Source organism: Pelobates fuscus, chromosome 7 (genome assembly GCF_036172605.1).
Source record: "Pelobates fuscus isolate aPelFus1 chromosome 7, aPelFus1.pri, whole genome shotgun sequence".
Taxonomy (NCBI): Eukaryota; Metazoa; Chordata; class Amphibia; order Anura; family Pelobatidae; genus Pelobates; species Pelobates fuscus.
Window position 1 is genome coordinate 127,045,634 of NC_086323.1, and position 20,704 is coordinate 127,066,337.

The 20,704-nt window shown below is 39.7% G+C and overlaps 1 protein-coding gene across 2 annotated transcripts in view; it reads left to right on the top strand.

Moving 5' to 3' along the window:
• Positions 1–19,556, top strand: part of RAD54L2 (RAD54 like 2) — a 42,405-nt gene extending 22,849 nt beyond the window's left edge. For both annotated transcript variants that reach the window (XM_063426602.1, XM_063426603.1), the window contains 15 exons: positions 69–202; positions 526–722; positions 842–1,184; positions 3,715–3,892; positions 4,097–4,336; positions 6,629–6,747; positions 8,502–8,620; positions 8,938–9,037; positions 9,198–9,403; positions 9,742–9,917; positions 11,053–11,249; positions 11,340–11,533; positions 12,425–12,514; positions 13,693–13,785; positions 15,792–19,556. In XM_063426602.1, coding sequence (XP_063282672.1) covers positions 69–202; positions 526–722; positions 842–1,184; positions 3,715–3,892; positions 4,097–4,336; positions 6,629–6,747; positions 8,502–8,620; positions 8,938–9,037; positions 9,198–9,403; positions 9,742–9,917; positions 11,053–11,249; positions 11,340–11,533; positions 12,425–12,514; positions 13,693–13,785; positions 15,792–16,588 — 3,183 coding nt within the window. In that variant the 3' untranslated portion in view covers positions 16,589–19,556. The remainder of the gene's footprint in view (positions 1–68; positions 203–525; positions 723–841; positions 1,185–3,714; positions 3,893–4,096; positions 4,337–6,628; positions 6,748–8,501; positions 8,621–8,937; positions 9,038–9,197; positions 9,404–9,741; positions 9,918–11,052; positions 11,250–11,339; positions 11,534–12,424; positions 12,515–13,692; positions 13,786–15,791) is intronic.
• Positions 19,557–20,704: the final 1,148 nt, after the last annotated feature.

Below are 20,704 nucleotides of genomic sequence, written 5' to 3' on the forward strand. Positions count from 1 at the left end.
ATCCTTTTATTAACTCTGAAGATTAAAATAACAAAAGCCCGTCTGAAGTGTTGTTTTGTGCATTGCAGGTGAACACCTTACAGAACTGGCTGGCCGAATTTAATATGTGGCTTCCTCCAACTGAATCCCTGCCTCCTGATCATAACTCTCAGCTGATCCAGGGAAGAGCATTCAAAGTCCATTGTATGAGTGACGAACACAAGTGAGTGAGAGCTGTGGAGGAGCGGGTCTTATCCTAAAATGCATTCCACTCATACACTGCTTTAGAATGTATGCATACTGATGCTGCTGCAGCTTATGCATAGATAATCACAGGCTATTAGTGCCTAGAGACTGTGTAGAGGCCTGGCTATCTCATGTTCTTTAGTACTGGAATTATTAGCTATACCTACCTTTTGAATTAGACACAATGTTTGCACAGACTGGTATTTATAGCAAAGAAGAAGACAACTCTGTCCCTACATCCCCCCTGTCCCCGTTTTCAGGTACATTTGTAATTCTGTAAATTTCATCTTACCCCACTAGGACAACGGCAGCTCGAGCCAAGGTTGTTAATGAGTGGTCAACAGAGGGTGGTGTTCTGCTAATGGGATATGAGATGTACAGGCTTCTTTCCCTCAAGAAGTCCTTCACTACTGGGAGGAAGAAAAGGAGTAAAAAGGCAGCAGGGCCTGTGATTATAGATCTGGATGAAGAGGATCGGCAGCAGGAGATGCTAAAAGGTAGGATTTAGTAGACTTGACCAAAGGTGATTGGTTTATCTTGCCTATTCTTTTCATTCCACAACCGCTTTTCTCTCTGCTGATCTGTGCTTTGTTTTTCTCCATGTACCCAAACACAGGGATAGAGAAAGCACTGTCACGACCTGGCCCAGATGTGGTGATCTGCGATGAAGGTCATCGTATAAAAAATTGCCATGCGAGCACATCGCAGGCTCTGAAAAACATTCGGTCTCGGCGGAGGGTGGTGTTGACAGGTTACCCCCTGCAGAACAATCTTATTGAGTACTGGTGCATGGTTGATTTTGTGCGACCAGACTTTTTGGGTACCCGTCAGGAATTCAGCAACATGTTTGAGAGGCCCATACTAAATGGACAGTGTACAGACAGCACCCCTCAAGACAAACGACTTATGAGATACCGCAGCCATGTGTTGCATAGTCTTCTAGAAGGCTTTGTACAAAGGTGAGTACCCACATGTACTCAAAATGAAACAAAATGCCTGCAAAGCAGGGTGTTCTTTTGGCATATAGTTTCATACAATAGTGGTCGCCTAAAAGCACCAGCACACCAGTTAACTCTGAAACACCAAAACAATATATGTAATATAAAACCAGAACAACTGTGTGGTGTGTTTATATGTGCAGAAAATACACAAATCAAAGTTAAAACTCAACATGACATCTCATTGAGTAATTAAATGCTTACTTTTCCATGTATTGTAGTAAGTGAAAAGGATGGAATAATATATCTTTACTTGTCAAAAATTATAATAGACAAAACTGGTCGGAGATATCACCATAGGAGCGTTGGACTTGGCTGTTTACACTTATGGGCTGTTTACACTTGTGGACTAAGGTGGCTTTGATGTATAGTGTGAAGATCCACTATTATCCATTGGCACATGTGATACTTCATTTTAAGCCATTGACAAGTGAGGATTTATTATTCCGTTCTTGGCACTTACTACAATATATGGAAAAGAAAGCATTCAGTTAGTCAAGTATTTCAGTTTGGGTTTTAATTTTCACTTTTTATTGTGTATTTGTTTCTGCTCATATGCACGACACAGTTGTTCTGGTTTTATATTACATATATGGTCTTTGGGCATGTTTGAGGTGCAACAGAAAACAGAATGGCCTTGTCCCTCAGTGCCTCAGTGTCCCTTGTGACTGTCAAAGAATGACATTTTTGGTGGAGAGCGACTTCTATATGTATAGCTGTCATATTAAAACACTGCCAAGGAAATAAATACAGTATATTGAGTTAATGGATCTACTTATCCCTAAATATATAATGTAATATATGATTGTTTATATATATATATATATATATATATATATATATATATATATATATATACAGGGAGTGCAGAATTATTAGGCAAGTTGTATTTTTGAGGATTAATTTTATTATTGAACAACAACCATGTTCTCAATGAACCCAAAAAACTCATTAATATCAAAGCTGAATATTTTTGGAAGTAGTTTTTAGTTTGTTTTTAGTTATAGCTATTTTAGGGGGATATCTGTGTGTGCAGGTGACTATTACTGTGCATAATTATTAGGCAACTTAACAAAAAACAAATATATACCCATTTCAATTATTTATTTTTACCAGTGAAACCAATATAACATCTCAACATTCACAAATATAAATTTCTGACATTCAAAAACATAACAAAAACAAATCAGTGACCAATATAGCCACCTTTCTTTGCAAGGACACTCAAAAGCCTGCCATCCATGGATTCTGTCAGTGTTTTGATCTGTTCACCATCAACATTGCGTGCAGCAGCAACCACAGCCTCCCAGACACTGTTCAGAGAGGTGTACTGTTTTCCCTCCTTGTAAATCTCACATTTGTTGATGGACCACAGGTTCTCAATGGGGTTCAGATCAGGTGAACAAGGAGGCCATGTCATTAGATTTACTTCTTTTATACTCTTTCTTGCCAGCCACGCTGTGGAGTACTTGGACGCGTGTGATGGAGCATTGTCCTGCATGAAAATCATGTTTTTCTTGAAGGATGCAGACTTCTTCCTGTACCACTGCTTGAAGAAGGTGTCTTCCAGAAACTGGGAGTTGAGCTTGACTCCATCCTCAACCCGAAAAGGCCCCACAAGCTCATCTTTGATGATACCAGCCCAAACCAGTACTCCACCTCCACCTTGCTGGCGTCTGAGTCTTACTGGAGCTCTCTGCCCTTTACCAATCCATCCATCTGGCCCATCAAGACTCACTCTCATTTCATCAGTCCATAAAACCTTAGAAAAATCAGTCTTGAGATATTTCTTGGCCCAGTCTTGACGTTTCAGCTTGTGTGTCTTGTTCAGTGGTGGTGTCTTCAGCCTTTCTTACCTTGGCCATGTCTCTGAGTATTGCACACCTTGTGCTTTCAGGCACTCCAGTGATGTTGCAGCTCTGAAATATGGCCAAACTGGTGGCAAGTGGCATCTTGGCAGCTGCACACTTGACTTTTTTCAGTTCATAGGCAGTTATTTTGCGCCTTGGTTTCTCCACACACTTCTTGCGACCCTGTTGACTATTTTGAATGAAACGCTTGATTGTTCGATGATCATGCTTCAGAAGCTTTGCAATTTTAAGAGTGCTGCATCCCTCTGCAAGATATCTCACTATTTTTAACTTTTCTGAGCCTGTCAAGTCCTTCTTTTGACCCATTTCGCCAAAGGAAAGGAAGTTGCCTAATAATTATGCACACCTGATATAGGGTGTTGATGTCATTACACCACACCCCTTCTCATTACAGAGATGCACATCACCTAATATGCTTAATTGGTAGTAGGCTTTCGAGCCTATACAGCTTGGAGTAAGACAACATGCATAAAGAGGATGATGTGGTCAAAATACTCATTTGCCTAATAATTCTGCACGCAGTGTATATATATATATATATATATATATATAAAATTTGGCCCTGCTTTGGATTTACTCTCTTTGCATTAAACATTTTTCTGTCACTCTCTCCTAATTAGACGTGGACACACAGTGTTGAAGGCCCAGCTCCCATCCAAAGAGGAGCATGTCATACTGGTGCGTCTGTCTTCCATCCAGCGGGCCCTATACACAGAATTCATGAACCGTTTTCGTGATGCAGGGAACAGTGGCTGGCTAGGCCTCAACCCACTTAAAGCTTTCTGTGTTTGCTGCAAGGTGAGCAGAAGAGATTTCAACACTTCTTATATTCTTGATTTTACATACTTTTTTTTGGGGGGGGGGGGAGGGGAGAGGGTGTGGTATGTCTATTTCTCAGTTCTTTCTTTCCCGGCTGCCACCAGCCATGCGCAATATACCTTCTGTCTGTGATTTTTCACCATCTTTCGTCATGCTAACTTCATACTGTATCTCTCCCTATAGATATGGAATCATCCTGACGTACTTTACGAAGCACTCCAAAAAGAGAACTTGGCAAATGAGCAAGATCTGGATGTAGACGACCTTGGCACAAACACCCGCTGCCAGCCTCAGAATGCTAAGGTCAAGATGGAGCCTGGAACACTAGGGGCATTCATGGGAGAGTCCAACAGCAAGCTGCTGCAGGGGATGAGCCTGAATCCCACCCAGGAAAAAGCCAATCAAGTAGTCACCTATGAGTGGGTAGGTGCCAAACAAGTTACATATGCATGAATGTACATTGGGGGCCTTGCAAGGTAGACCTGAGGGGTCAGTTCCACTATCAAAAAGAGCTTATAAGGTGCAGCCATATTAAATTAGTGAGTTGTCATGTCCTTTAACTGAGAAGTACTGCGTGGTAGAGGCAGATGGTAGGATTTATGCATGGTGGCCTGCAATCCCACAGCTCTCCTGGACTGAACTGACTCACTGGGGTGTTTCCCTGTGGACTATAGTTTATGGGGTTGACCAGGCTTCCATACAATGTTGAGTATGTATGGTGTCCCTGGAGTGTTTTGCAGGTGGCTATGAGGTGGGATGAGACTGTGTTTATTATCACGTCATTGGTGGTAATTGAGTTCTGGAATTTCTTGGGCATGCAGAGATCTTTGCACTCCCTCATGCTGAGCATCCTTCATTTGTCAAAACCCCTGTAGCACATGTGTTGTGTGTATGTAGGAACTTCTATGTTTTTCTTGCCCCCCAGAAAATGCAATTTGTTTCTACTTGGTCCAATGTAAAACGTTGCCAGCTCTCCCTTGTGATTGTACCAAGGAGTGTCCAAATGTGTCCCTGGGTCTGTTTGGTTTCACCATATTTGTCATGCCTACTGACACACTATATCAATAGACTCCCATATTTGCTAGGGACTTTTATTTTCAAGTACTGGTTTCCTTTCTATATACATCAGTTCCTAATAATACACATGATGCTTTGGTGCCTTGACATGGAATATTTTGTAATCTCTGAAACTGTCCGTGTAGTAATATTAAAGATATCCTGTAGTGAAAAATTATTGTTGGCTATCGGATCAGGAGAAAATTAATCTTGATAAATTAGGAATTTGTTATTACATTTTTCTCCAGCAAACAAGCACAATAATTATTCCTAGCTGTCTGCATTGTGAGGGTTGCCTGTAAATAGCCAAACTAGTGTGAAAAAGTGGAGCTGCTTTACTCTTTTATAGACAGAAAAAAACAGAATTGGGGTGCACAACCAGCGCATGCTGTTTTAAATCTTACAAATCTTAAAATCAACTATCTTGGTAAACAAACATGTGGTCTGGTTACACCCCTTTGGAGGTGACCACAGGAAAGCATAACTTTGGGGAGAGTTCCTGGAAGCAATGTAACTGAGACCACATATTTGTTTGCTAAGGTAGGTGATTTTAAAGGGAAACTCCAGGCACCCAGACCACTTCTGCCCATTGGAGTGTTCTGGGTGCCAACTCCCACCCCCCTTAACCCTGCAAGTGTAATTATTGCAGTTTTTATAAACTGCTATAATTACCTTGCAGAGTTAAGTCCTCCTCTAGTGGCTGTCTATCACGAAAAGTGTTTTAAACAACGCTGTACGTCCTCACTCTATGCATGAGGAACTCCAGCGTCGCCGGAATCCCCATAGGAAAGCATTAAATGCGCATTAGGTCTCCCCTGCCAGCTGACGTGGGCGGAGCCTGACTCAGCGCCGAGGGACATTGGCGCTGGATTCAGGTAAGTCACTGAAGGGATTTTAACCCCTTCAGAAACATGGAATGGGGGTTGGGAGGGAGAGGGGCACTGCAGAATCCTGCAGTGCCAGGAAAACGGATATTTAAATAGTGTTGTAAATTGTATTTTTTGTTGCAACGTTACTTCATTTGTATTTTGCTCTGTTACATAGTGAAAGATGTGATGTACTAAATAAAAGGAAAACTGCTAATTCCTTTCTTCAAGTTTCTTTTTAAGTGTTCCTCTGCTTTCCCATCAGCTAGCATCGCCGTCCACACATGCATTAGCTACTTAAAATGTGTTCGTGATCTTTGGACAGGTTAATGAAGCTTCTGACCAAGGATCATCTAAAGCAGGGGTGCCCAAAAGGTAGATCCCCAGATGTTGTAGAAATACAACCCCCATGATGCTTTGCATTCCTTAAGAATGACCAAGCATCATGGGGGCTGTATTTTTAAAACATCTAGGAATCCCGTCCTACTGAACTAACTTGCAAAAGCTGCAGATCTCCTTTCTGCTGCCTTTTCAAGTTCTCGCCTTCTAATCCAGACTTTTTGTTGCTGTTCAATTGCAGATTTCCGAGTACAGCTCATTGAATCTTTGCAAAGTAGTTACTCCGGGCAATTGTCTGCCTCTTGAGTTTAGCCCTGTAACATTCTCTATGGTAAAGATTAGTTATAGAGGTAGCTGGTAAAATTACTGGTTCTTCCGTAAACTTCGAGCTTCATACATTTTCTGAACTCTGATGTCAGAGTGTGACTGGTCTGATTCACATTTTCTTTTTTAGGCTAAAGAAATTCTATATGATTATCAGCCGGGTCAGCTGCAGAACTCGCCCAAGATGGTTCTGTTATTCTACTTGATTGAAGAGAGTATGAAAATGGGTGATAAAATTCTTGTTTTCAGGTATGAGCAACAAGTGCTACTGCTTTGTTTTGTCAATCAATAGTAATAAATAACAATACAGAATTTGTATGTGTCCTGTTTAAAGATGGAAGGGCTTGGAAAAAACAGGGGCGAAAAACAAAATTGTTTGTTTCATAAAAAAAACACTTTTCTTTTGCCAGTATGTAATATATTATTTTAAAATGATAAATAATATGTACATGATGTGGTGTTCATATATTTAAACCTCTTGTATTATGCATACAAACTATACAACATGACTTTTAGAAAGTTTTATGAAAGACTTAATATAAAGTCTTTGTAATCATTGCATTTCCCGTACCCTGAAGACAAGCAAATCCTGCAATACAATTCAAATACTTTTAGGGTTTTCTAAGTGACTGAATCTCAAATTCAAACAGCCAAATTGGAAACCTTCTCAAAGTCAACCATTCTCTCAGATTGGTACTTTGGTCTGAAATATGAAATTCTGTTTGAATTTTCACTTGTAAGAATATACTGAAGATGCAATTCTCAAAATAAAATAAAACATTTTTTTTTAATTCTTTATTTTTGTCATGCATAGTTAAACATTCAAGCTTGCTATTACATATCAAATGGAAGTAAACGCAGTAGGAACATTCGCATGTTTGCTAAATGACATGTCAAAATACTTTTTATGGTTTAAGGCGTCATAAGAAAAGCATTCATGTCTGAATATTACGGTTGGTAATAGCGTAGAAAAATATGGCTTATGACAGGCATGAATATTGCAGGCTTGGTATTAATTTGTGAGCAAAAACATGTGAGTATATTAAAATGCATTTCTGTCCCTAGGAGCACAGAAGTGATGTTTCACTCTATTTTGCTTGTGTGCTCCATATTGTTAGAATAGTTTATTGGTGATTCTGTCCTCCCAGTGAGGGGCAATTTAAGCACACAGACCACTTCATCTCAATGAAGGGGTCTGGGTTCACTGCTCCTATCGGTGTTATCATTGTAGTCCATTGCAATGTTTCCTTTGCAGGGCTAAACACACCTCTAGTAGCTGTCTTGCTGACCGCCCGAGAGGCGCTTCTACTGTAAGAACTGAATCAGACTCTGTTGTTATACGGCATCTCATGCTTCTCTTTCCCAACCTTTTTTCCTTTTTTTTGTTTTACATTTCATTTAGGGAGTCCCCTAAGTAGGAAAAAGAACACTATAGCATTGGGAATAAATGTTTGTATCCCTAACACTATAGTGTTCCTTTTATCGAAAGGTAAGAGGAGTTTTAATTCCTCTGAATTCTGAAAATTTTACTATATTATAAAGGGACACACTCCACTGCCCATATACAAAATAATCACTGTTTAGTAAATATACCCCAAATGAAAACTTACATGCCTTTATTTATGCATTTATATTATTGGGGGTAATATCTAAAAACAATGTAACAAAATAATTTTTAAATCATAAGAGTATTCTGCTTTGCATTTTTATTTATTTTTTAAAATAATTTTTATGGAAAAAAAACCAAAACTGTTTATTTTCATGCCTTTAAAATTTCGGTAAATTTTACATCTCTAGTGCTGTTTAAGATCACTAAGTGAAATGACGAATAGCCATTCTGAAGAACACGACAAAGAGTACGAGTTTCCTAAGGGCAGAATAGATTAGGACAGTTATTTTGTGCTATGAGTGTTGTCTTGTTTTCATGAACTATTTTATGGTCCAAAATCCACAAACATTTATTGTTTGGTCCATCAATAAATTGTCTCTTATACTTCCTATAGCCAGAGCCTGTCCACATTGTCCATCATTGAGGAATTTCTAGCTAAACGACCAATGCCAGCCCGTCAAGAGACTGATGATCAAGAGAATCAAACTTGGGTTAGAAATATCAACTATTATCGTAAGTGGAACAACTTGTAATATTGATATTTGGCAGGCTGCATGAGTTATTTTATACAGTTATGCGAGATGTGTGTTTGACTGCTCAGTTTTTAACCTGCCTTTGCAAACAAGATCACTGTTTAGTGTGTTCTCCTTATGTCTATATTTTCCATAAACTGTTCATTTAATAAAGTGCTTGATTGTGTTTTGCAGTTTGTCATGTGCACAGAGATAGTACAGATAGTACATCCAGACATTTGACGCTTGTCCACGTTGTGTTATTGATCCATTTTATTAATCATGAATAATAATACTGTGATTCCCTTTTTATTGTAGGATTGGATGGAAGCACCTCTGCCACGGAAAGGGAGCGATTAATAAATCAGTTTAATGACCCTAATAACAAAAATATTTGGCTCTTTCTGCTGTCCACGCGGTGAGTTGAATTGGGTCCACACAGAATATGAATGAAATAGTGTAAAGTTGGTGATAGTTTGGTAGAATGTGACACTTTTACAGAATTAAAGATAACAACAATGGTCTGTTAGGGCAAGAGATTAGATGTATCACTGAAAGTACTCTTTTACTATTTGTAGTGCTGGATGCCTTGGTGTGAACCTGATTGGAGCCAACAGAGTGGTGGTGTTCGATGCCTCCTGGAACCCATGTCATGATGCCCAGGCTGTGTGCCGAGTGTATAGGTATGGCCAGAGGAAGCCTTGTCATATCTACCGGCTAGTGTCTGACTTCACCTTGGAGAAGAAGATTTATGATCGTCAAATTACCAAGCAAGGAATGTCTGGTGAGCAAGAATGGCCAATTGAAAGGATAATATGAACGTTAAATGGACGCACCAAGGTGCATTTTACCACTCATTTGTGGAACTGCTTTTTTGTGTTGCTCCATTTGATTCGTCGACTAAAACTTGGCAGTAGTCCGCATATGAACTCACTACAGTCTCTATGACAATATGAAAGTGATATCCGAGCGATGAAGATGGGAAAAAATCTTTTCTCCCTCTTTCATGTGCAAACTTAACCGTTTATGGTCAGACAATATGCATTTTGTTTTCAAGCAACATACTGCCTGGAATGTTCTTGTTAGTATAAGTTTTTTCTAAGATAAGATCTCTGCTTTTAGATCGTGTGGTTGATGACCTGAACCCCGAGGTGAACTTTACCCGCCGAGAGGTGGAGAACCTACTGCATTTTGTGGAAGAGGAACCAGATGCTTCCCGTCAGAATTTGGACACTTCCAAAAACCATGAGACCGTCCTGCATCAAGCCTGCCTTCTGTACCCAAACCTCATCACCAAGGTAAGGGAATGTAATATCACTAATTAGTCTTGATTTTTCCAGTATGAGTTTGCATTGCTGGAATATCATCACAATGCTACAATAATCTAATTAAAGATGTGCCTGTGTTTAGTATGCAGGACTAACAAAACACAAACAAATTTAAGGCACTGTCAACTTTCCGTATATACTCGAGTATAAGCCGACCCGAATATAAGCCGAGGCCCCTAATTTTACCCCAAAAAACTGGGAAAACTTATTGACTCGAGTATAAGACTAGGGTGGGAAATGCAGCAGCTACTGGTAAATTTCTAAATAAAACTAGATCCTAAAAAAATTATATTAATTGAATATTTATTTACAGTGTGTGGTTATAATGAGTGCAGTGTGTGTATATGTGCAGTGTGTGTATGAGTGCAGTGGGTGTGTGTGAGATGCAGAGTGTGTTTGTGTGTGTGTTGCAGAGCCTTGGTGGGGGGTGGGCATTTTTATTATTATTATTTTTAATGATTATTTTAATATTTTTTTTGTTTTGTTTTATTTTTTATTTTTATTATTATTAATTTTTATTTTATTATTTTTTTAAATATTATTTTATTATTATTATTTATATATATTTATTTTTTCGTCCCCCCTTCCTGCTTGATACATGGCAGGGAGGGGGGCTCTCACTCCCTGGTGGTTCAGTGGCATTGGCAGTTCAGTGGAGGGGGGCTGGCAGGGAGCTTTTACTTACTTCTCCTGCAGCTCCTGTCAGCTCCCTCCTCCTCCGCGCCGGTCCGGTCAGCTCCCCTGTCAGCTCACAGTGTAAGTCTCGTGAGAGCCGCACTATGACTCCGCGGCTCTCGCGAGACTTAAACTGGGAGCTGACAGAGGTGCTGACCGGACCGGCGCAGAGGAGAAGGGAGCTGACAGGAGCTGCAGGAGAGGTAAGTAACAGCTCCCTGCCAGCCCCTTGTCTGACTCGAGTATAAGCCGAGTTGGGGTTTTTCAGCACACAAAATGTGCTAAAAAACTCGTCTTATACTCTAGTATATACAGTAATTACAGGTAAGGTCATGGCGATTGTTTAGTGGGTAGTCTTTAACACAAAACGTATTAAATCCACCATCAAAAGTACAAAATGAAGTCGCTCCAATCTGTCTGCACTTTTCAGGAGCCTTTCCAGCACGAGTCTCTCCTTTTGGATCGCAAAGAGCAAAAATTAACCGCGTCAGAGAAGAAGGCAGCAAAGCGCGGGTATGAAGAGGAGAAGAGGGCTTCTGTACCCTATTCACGACCTTCTTATACTCAGTACTACCCTGCACCTGATCACAGCCTGGGGAACATACCTGCTTTTAGTCAGAGGAACTGGTGAGTGCTGAGGCAACATGGCAGTGGGGGCAGGTGGTAAAGTAAATGAGTAAATTAAATATAATTAATTCTCTTTGGTCTCCATCTTAGGCGTCCACTGATGAAGGGCGATGACCGGCCTGTTGCAAGCGTTCGTCCTTTGCAATCTACTCCTATTCCCATGATGCCACGGCATGTTCCTATGAGCCATGGGTCTGCATCTAACTCAGTTCACCCATTCAACTTCCCTGTTAATTACTTGCAGAGAGCTGGAGTCCTGGTTCAGAAGGTTGTAACCACCACAGGTATGCCACACTTAGTAACTGATATCTTTGGAACTGTTAACCTCAAACTTGCCATTTCCATCTACTGTTTTTATTGTTGTACACGTAGTGAATAGTTTGAAGCCACATTTATATTACTAAAGTAGCTGGCATTTCCTGTACAAATGACTGTGTTTTAATATGCATCTGCAAACTCAGATCAGCTGTATCTATAGGCAAGTTAAACCTACAAGACCATGTTGCTTTTACTGTTTCAAAGAAATAGTAAGTAGGTTTAATTACTATAACTGGAATTCTGGAAAATTGTGAATTGGACATTTGAGAGCAAAATAACCAAAACCCTCTGTTATTTTTCCAGTTTGGTTATTTTGATCTAAAAGTATGCAATTCTCTCTTTATTTCTGCACAGTTCCCAGTTTAGTGAATGAAATCCAAAAGTTTTTTGCCCTCCTGTTTGCCTCTCAAACATTTTAATCTTATGATGGCTCACCAAGGGATTATAAACATTTAATCTCATTGAATCTGTTATTGTGCCTGGAGTCCCCTGGCACTGTCCCTTCATTCAGTGTTAAATCATTTCCAAGCAGTTCAACCCTGAAAGATAGTACCTTGCCCCTACTGGAGGTATGGCTAAAGTAGAGATTACGCATTTCCCTCCAGCCATATGCATGCATACCTGCAATGGGCACTGTGATAGGCTGACTTTTAGCCAATCACAGCAGTCCATTGCTGTTCAGCATTAGCTCATGCAGCACAGAGGGATGTGTTTAATGCTAAATGGAAAGACAGCGCATAGCGACTCCAGACACAATGACCACTTCAATAAGAGGAAGCAGTTACATTGCCTTTTAAAAAGGTTTGAAGCAGTCATCCGGAATATAACTGATTTTAGCCCTTTTGTCCTATCTGCAGACATTGTCATCCCAGGAATGACCACTTCCACAGATGTGCAGGCGCGTATCAGTGCAGGAGAAAGTATCCATGTTATCCGTGGTACTAAAGGTGAGCCTAGGCTGTAAAACCAAATGCCTACTTTAAAGAACTCCAGGCAATATAGCAACTTACTTTAAATGAACTGTTCTCAAACAGTGTAACCCCAAAGTTGTCTCCATCACTGATCTCCATTCCCACTGAGGCAGCATCCGGCTTTTGAAATTTCACTTTTGCCAGTTTTGCAAATGGGGAGTCAATTATTGGCTGAGAGCGTATCAGGGGCACCCCTACCCAGCGCATTCCGCGCTTCCTGAAAGTAACATTTCAGAAGCCGGATGCTGCCTGAGAACAGTTTAGCTCCTTGAGCTAAGACAAAGCCGGGAGACTCCTGGCACCATAATAACTTCATTTAGATGAAGTTATTATGGTGCCTTAGGGAGGCTAAACTGTGCCTTTAACCATTGCACTGATGCAATTAAAGACCCATGTCAAGGAGAGACGGAGTCTGTTTATTTTGATTTTTGTTTGTGTATCAAAGAAACGTTTGTTACTGGTAAAAGAAAAAAGAAAGAAAACTCACCCAGTGCTTACCAACTAAATTTCTTCCAAAAAGCAATAAGAACTTGAAAACTGTGGTAAACCTTGAATTTTGTGAACTTCGAGAAAGATGTGCTCTGTCCTCAATACAAAAAGTACCCAACTACTACACCTGTTTCACAGGTTCAAAGAGACAAAAGCCAAACGCTTTGTCTTACAAAAAGAGTAGGTATTTCTTGTAAACTATCTAACTGTGACTGAATAGAAAAGAGATTGACAAGAAGGACAATTTCAGTAGTGTTTTTAAAGGCCTATGAGAGTTTGCATAGCTCAACTAGTCTATCCCTTTATATCCTTCCCATCCACCCATGATATTTCAAAGTTACTATAATGCCCCTTCCATCCCTTCTCTAGAAATGTATAGTACTTTCTGTCTTTATATGAATAATTCAGACATTTTCTGACATTTTAGAAGCATTTCCTTAAAGGAACACTATAGCGTATTCCTAACACTATTAGTGTTGTCACCCTATTGTTGCTTAGGTCACTGGAGCCCACCTGTTGAGTCTTTTACTTACCTTTTCTCCTTTGCAGTGACTGTCTCTAGGCTGCTGTTTTACCTCCTTGACTAAGGTCATTGACCAGTTATAATATTAGATCCTGTAGTTATAACTTAGTTTATATTCAAATTATTTTCTTCTTCTCATTAGGAACTTACATCCGTACTAGTGATGGGCGGATATTTGCCATTCGAGCAAGCGGCAAACAGAAGAGTGGGGAAGGAAGACGTGCAGCCACCTCTGGTGAGGATAAAATGAGTGAAGTTTAAATGTCTAATCAGATGTATAATTAGTTAAGCCAGTGGTTCCCAAACTTTTTAGGTTCAAGGTGCCCTTAATATTTCAGTATTTTTCCAAGGCACCCAAAGTCAAAATTTCTAGGTTGTATATCTGTCCAGCGCTGCGGCATTTACTGTCGCTATATTGTAATGTACAGTGTTGGTGTTTGAAGGGGTGTGCTTGCATATAGTTATTGTTTTTTAATACAGGGTTGTGTTTGTATGTAATGTTTGATTGCAAGGGTGTGTCTGAATGTGATGTACATTTGTGTTTGAGTGAAGGGATGTGTTTGTATATATATTTTTTTGAGTTTGAATGCAGGGGTGTATGTAATATTTGTGTTAGATTTCAGGAGTGTGCTTATATGTTGTGCTGGTGTTTGACTGATTGGATGTATGCACATACACTACCACATACATACATACATACTTACACAGATATTCATGTACATTAACACACAGATGCATATAAATACACCGACACATACACACAAATTCATATAGACATTGACACATACACAGATATACACCGACACATACACAAATGCTCCCTGACACACACAAACATTGATACATGCCCACACACTGACATAAAAACACACACCCTGATACATAGATGTGTGCGCACACACAGACACAGAAGCACACTGACATATATATACACACAGATGCACACACACACTCACAAACACCCTGACACACACTCATACTCACAAACTTACACACTCATACACCTCCTACACATTCACACATACACACTTACAAATACTCACACACACACACACACTCACACACATACAAACACACACACTCATACTCACACTAATATACACACTTACAAACACACTCAAACTCATGCAAACACTCACACACAAGTGATTTTTTTTTATATCTCCAGCCACACTCCTGTTCGCTTACCTTGTGTGTCCAGGAGGGTGACTTGGAGTCCTGGTTGTGCATCATAGCATCGGGGAAACATTCCGCGGCACCCCTGTGTGCATGCACCACACAGTTTGGGAACAATTTTTAAGGCACGTGTGGCCATTTGCAGGGTTAAATAATACTACGATTTTTATATGAATTGGTAAGAAACATGATATCACAAAAAAAACAACATTTTTTTTCTTTCTCATGGCTGTTTAGAAGATGGATTTTACTTCATTGCCACGGCCTCCCCACCTCCCTGGCTGAGATTGTCAAGATTGATGATCTCACCCAATGTAATGCTTCACTTTTGGGAGTCATGTGGAGGTTAGGGCGCATGCACGGCCAAACACCATGTTGAGCCAATCAAATTCTCTCTATGTGCAACATGTTTCAGCAGAAGAGATTTTAGTGGCTGTCAGGACAAAATCCACTAGAAGTGTGTTTAACCCTGCAATCGTAACATTGCCTTATCTACTAAATGGCAATGTTTTAGATTGTAGGGTTAAAACTCAAGGGCCACTGCACCCAGACCAGTTCATTAAGATAAAGTGGTCTGGGTGCCTATATTGTTCTTTAATTAACTTGGATGAATTACCGTTGAAGGAAATATTAAACAAGTCTTCCAACATACCAATTGGTACTTAAATAAAAACTTACTAAAGAAACAACAACTTTTGTTTCTTTGTGATTATGCTTATCTTCACAGGACTGTTGGTCAGCAGCATCTATTTTTTCTGTTCAGTCGGTGGGGCAACAGGGGGTTAACAACTGTGCAAATTCTATAAGAACGAAAGGAGGAGTGCTAGTTTTTTGTTTGTTTTTTGATCCTTCAGCTTACTACTTTTCTGTATGATATATGCTTTATTCACCGTAACTTGTCGGGCATACCTAAATGCTCCTTCATGTTGAGGTCTTAAATAAAAGTGTTATTTTTAAAGGCATCCTCTATGAGGGTATTTCAACAAATCTATTTGTGTGTCCAACCATTTTCATACAACATAATCCAAATATAGAGTTTGTAATCATTGTGTTCTCTCTTCTCAGGTGCTCAAGGCTCATCTGGTCCGTTTCTGAGCAATGGCCGCCATGCCACTTCCAGTCCGTCTCCACAACAGACAGAAGATCCTGCGAGACCTCTTTCTCCTGATAGTCCTGAGATCCTGAGTGAGCTACAGCAGTATGCAGAGGCAGCTGTTGCTCGAGGGTCACACACCACTCCCCAGAATGCAAATCCAAACAGTCATCCGCAAGTGCTGCACCAGGCTGTCAAAACACAGCCCAAAAAGCGCAAAGAGCCACCTGATCATTCAAGTCGCTGGCATCCTAATAAGAGGCACCCTTTTTCTCAATTGGGTTATCCTGGTGCAGGAGGCTTTGGTATGTCATCCTCTTCAGTGAACCATGGTCTGTCCCGGAGTGCAAACTCTGTATACATGGGAGCTAGTGGTTCATCACATTTCCAGCTGCCTTCGTTGCTTTCAGATCCTCAATTAAGCCTCCCACTTGTTCCAGATACTTTATTAACTCCATCTTCGGGAGCTTCATCTGCCCCAAACAACGCTTCACCATATCTGCTGCCCCCTGGTTTCCCCCTTCCTTTCACGCAGCCATTGATGCCCCAAACCCGGATGTTTGCCCCATTCCCATCTCCACTGCTTAACCGAGGACTCCCCACTAATAACCCAGCCTCAAATTTTCCTGGCTACCTCTCTTCTCAATCTGGCTACCAGGGTGTTACATCTGGTAGTGCCTCCCGGACCCTTCCACAAGAGGAGGCAGAGGTAGGTTCCAGTGAAGAGGATGGGAGAGATGACGATGTTGTGGAGATAACAGGGAAGTGAATAAGCAACCATGAACAAAACCATGGGCTTGAGAGGTGGGGCAAATACTGTGATTACTTCCACCCCTCTAGCCTCTGTGTTTCATCTACACTGTGGGCGTTCAATCTAGACGCTTGTGTGTGGGGCAAAAGCTGTGGACAAGAGATCTCATCTACCTGAAAAATGGGGAAGGGCCACCGTGCACAGGATCTAGTAGCCACATGTCATTCCAAGAGGAGAGAGCAGTGAAATTTAGTTACCGGCATCATCGTAATCCCTACTAATTTGCCGCTTCTGCAAAGTTTTGGCACCTCCATACTGTACCCAGAAGGCATTTCTAAACTTTCAAATTCACCATTCTCTCCTTCCTCCACGTTTTTACGATAAAATAAATGTTGGATTTCATCGGTTGTGTTGTAGACAGTCTAGGAGTCTTACTGTCTCCCACCTTGCCAAGAAGGCCTTTTCACTTTCAGAAATCCCCATTTCCCATTTTGTAGTAAGATCAGGTTTGTAGGTATTTCCAGAGATAAAATAATACTAGCCTTACTGCTATGATGTCAGTTCTTTTACACAAATCAAGTGTTTATGTTTTACATTAAAGAAGGCTGAACTTTTGGCCTTAGGCTCTGAAATGCAGGAGATAAAATGTTAAAGGGGAGTATCTGTTCACAATACTGACCCCTTTCTTTCTGTCCTTCTTTCTTTTTCTTTCGTTCCTTCTTTTCCCATTATGCTGATGTGCACTGAATTGTGTCCTCAAAAATGTTAAATTGAAATGTCTTTTGTCCGAAAATATCTACATTCATGAGTGGAAAGAAACAATATTGTTACTTTTCACTCTACAAGGAAAATCCAATTCCTTGAATTCAGGTTATTCTTCTGGCATTCAGAAGTTTCCAAGATTGTGTGCAAAGGGTCCCCTTGGGAACAATACGAAGCCCACTCATTCCGTTTCCCTTGCTCAGCAGTGAAAAGGGCTTTGAGATTAGTTTTATAGCATTGTATAGTATCCTGGCCAGTCATAAATTAAACAATATTCCCCTATCAATTTTTTTTAAATATTAAACACATTTTAAGACTTTATTTTTTTTTTATTTTTTTTTTTTAAATACTGCACAAGAAAAAAAAAAAAACAAGGTTCCATGATATGTTTACCCAGTAACCTCTAGAGGGGATTGATTCACCTGCCATTCAATCTAATGCATGTGACATAATCTTTGGGTGTGAAATGCATTGTCACTGGTATAACATTAAAAAGAAAAATGACTTATTTTCAGTATGAGCTTATCCAGAAAACCTTTATGTATGTGTTCTATCCCAATAATGTTTAAAGCCTCCAAGCCTTTGAGGGCTGTAAGCAGGCCTTGATTTCCATACTTTGGCAACAGTCCATCAATCTGAACACTAGAAACTGATCAACTCTTCTATGGCTTAAGCAGTAATATCCAGAAATCCTGGCCTGGCTGCATACCTTGAGGCCAGGGATGTTATGCTTGTTTTTATCCTGTCCACAATGACACTTTTACAGTCTGATAAAAGCAAGAGGAAATTACTGTGTATCAAATTCTGTTGTACTAAAGGTTGGTTGACTTAAGTTGCAACAACCACTTAATAAAGAATAGCCAACATGCCTGGGGTTTTAAAAATACATCATGTAGATCAGGATCAAGCTGCCTATGTTATGCTGCCATCTGTGAACTAAAACTACCATACTGATTAGTCACCCTGCCCAGGAGCTTAGCGTTATGGGTGTTGTAGTTCAGCTGATGAGGCCAAGACTGTCTTGCTGTTTAGATCCTACTGCTTTGCATAACCAGGTTGTGTATTTTAAGGGGCTCTGCAAAATGCCATATTGCCGTTTTACAATGGATCATCCCTTGAAATAAAATGTGAAAAAAATTATAGTAACATCTAATCTGCAATATGCATTTTTCTCAGGAGTTCTTATTTGAAGAGGTGGCCTGATAATCCCCAAATAATGTTCTAGGTGTGTACACAGAAATCCAACACCAGAACATCTAAATGTTTGCAGGTTGTTTTTTTTTCTGTTTTTAAATTAATTTTATATTTTCTTTGGTGTCTGTAAAAACGCATCAATAAGAACTTTGGCTGCTAAATCAAAAAGAAAAAATAATTGACAAATGGAAAATTATGAAGTGTAGTAGTACTTATTAGTATTACTGTGTGATACGCAACACTGAATGATTAAACTTGTCAGGAGATGGGGAGAACCTACAAAGTGAAATGCAGAATATTGTCTGTTGTCCGCAATGATAGGTCCATGGTTTTGTGATTTGTGCAAATTTTAGTTGGTCAATTGAGCCCTAAATTCAGTACAAAGCAAACAATAAAACCACATACACTATACTCAGTGTGATGATTTTCTCCTCCACCCCTCCCCCTTCCCATTATGAACATGTACTTTGCATAAAGGGATGCTGTTATTAACTCTTTGCCGAATGTTACTAATTTTTCACCATTACTGTACTGCAACTTTAGGGATTTATACAAAGATGACATTTTGGCTGTGAAAGGCTGCGATGGCAATGTACAGAGATACTCAGGATTATAATACGATGAGAAATGGAAAATTACTTTTCAAATGATCACCGATTCCTGCACCAACTTCTTTTTAGTGTTATAGCCCTTTAGATACCAAACTTCTCTCTGGGTTGTGATAAGAGACATCTAGCACAAACCTGACCCAGATTCATGTGTCATTAGGAGACTGCATGAGTTATGCTACCAGTCAAAGACTATTTTGGAGCAGTTATTAGTTGTGCGGCCTGTCACCTGTTTGTTTATAGGTAGTCTATTTATTTCTATTTTCTTGTGTCCCATGTCATTTTTTTAAAAAAAAACATATATATATGGGGGGGGAAAAATAAAAAAAATAAACACAAGTTACTCGAGGATGTCATGTTCGTAAGGCTGAATGACTGCCTGACTTTTTTTTGTTTTTTGTTTTCTTTTTGTAAAATAAATGTTAAAGCTCAGAAAAAGAAAATATAATTTAGGGTGTGTTTTATTTCTGTCTCATTACTGTAAGATTGTATTTCTCTAACCATGTAAAATTTAGTACATGCAGTCAAAGATTGTATTCTTCTTACTTTTAATCTTGCTGGTTAGGGTGCTTTTATATTGTGGTGATAATATCTGTATCTAAATATGGGTAACTAGACACATCAAACATGCAAGAGAAACTGTATAACCATTTGTAAAGATTACCAATTGACTATTAGAAACTGGTGAAAGCAGGGGAGGGGATGGCAAGGACCTGGAGGGACCGTAGAATAGAAAGGATTGTGGGCTGCTTCTTCAACGTATAGTATTATGTAAACAATATTAAGAAACTGTACATTTTAATTATTATTGTATTCTAGTTCTTGCATTATTACTATAAAACTTTCAATATAAAATTAACAAAGGGAGTGGAGTTTGCCGATTTAAAAACGCCTCTTTTGTAGCCAGCCTTTTTGTGGGTAAAAGTGTAAATAACCTTCCATAATAATGTAAACTGTGTCCATTTCCTAATACAAAAATGTATTCCTACCTTTATAGTAAGCCCCTATCCCTCACATACTAAGTCCAAGAGCTTGAAAAGTGTTAAAAACACCATTATTCACTTAGTTGAATCAACCTCCGAGGTCAATCGGTGCTGGATTGCTCTCCAGTGGCGTCACTGCAATGGGGGGTTACCCAATGTGCATGCACAGCCAGTGTTGTGCGCGAATTGGGCATTCCCCATAGGAAAACATTGAAACACTGCTTTCATATGGGTATTTTCAAGATCCTAGAGGCAGTCTTAACCCTGCAATGCAAACATTGCAGGGTTAAGGGGACAAGGACACTGCAACCAGACCCCTTCAATAAGATGAAGTGATCTTGGCTGCCTGTAGTGTTCCTTTAAGTGGAAAACATTTATTTTGTGCTCACAGAGATTACTAGGAAGTGACATGACTAAATCTGTTGTAATGTAATTTAACATTGAGACAAATTATAGTGAATTTATAATATAATTTGATACTACGTCCACAAATAAGAGTGACAAAACTATATTTATGTTTGACTGTATTCTATTACATGGGTTATAGGCTAATTCAAGACAATATCCTTCAAATGCCGGTGGTGGTG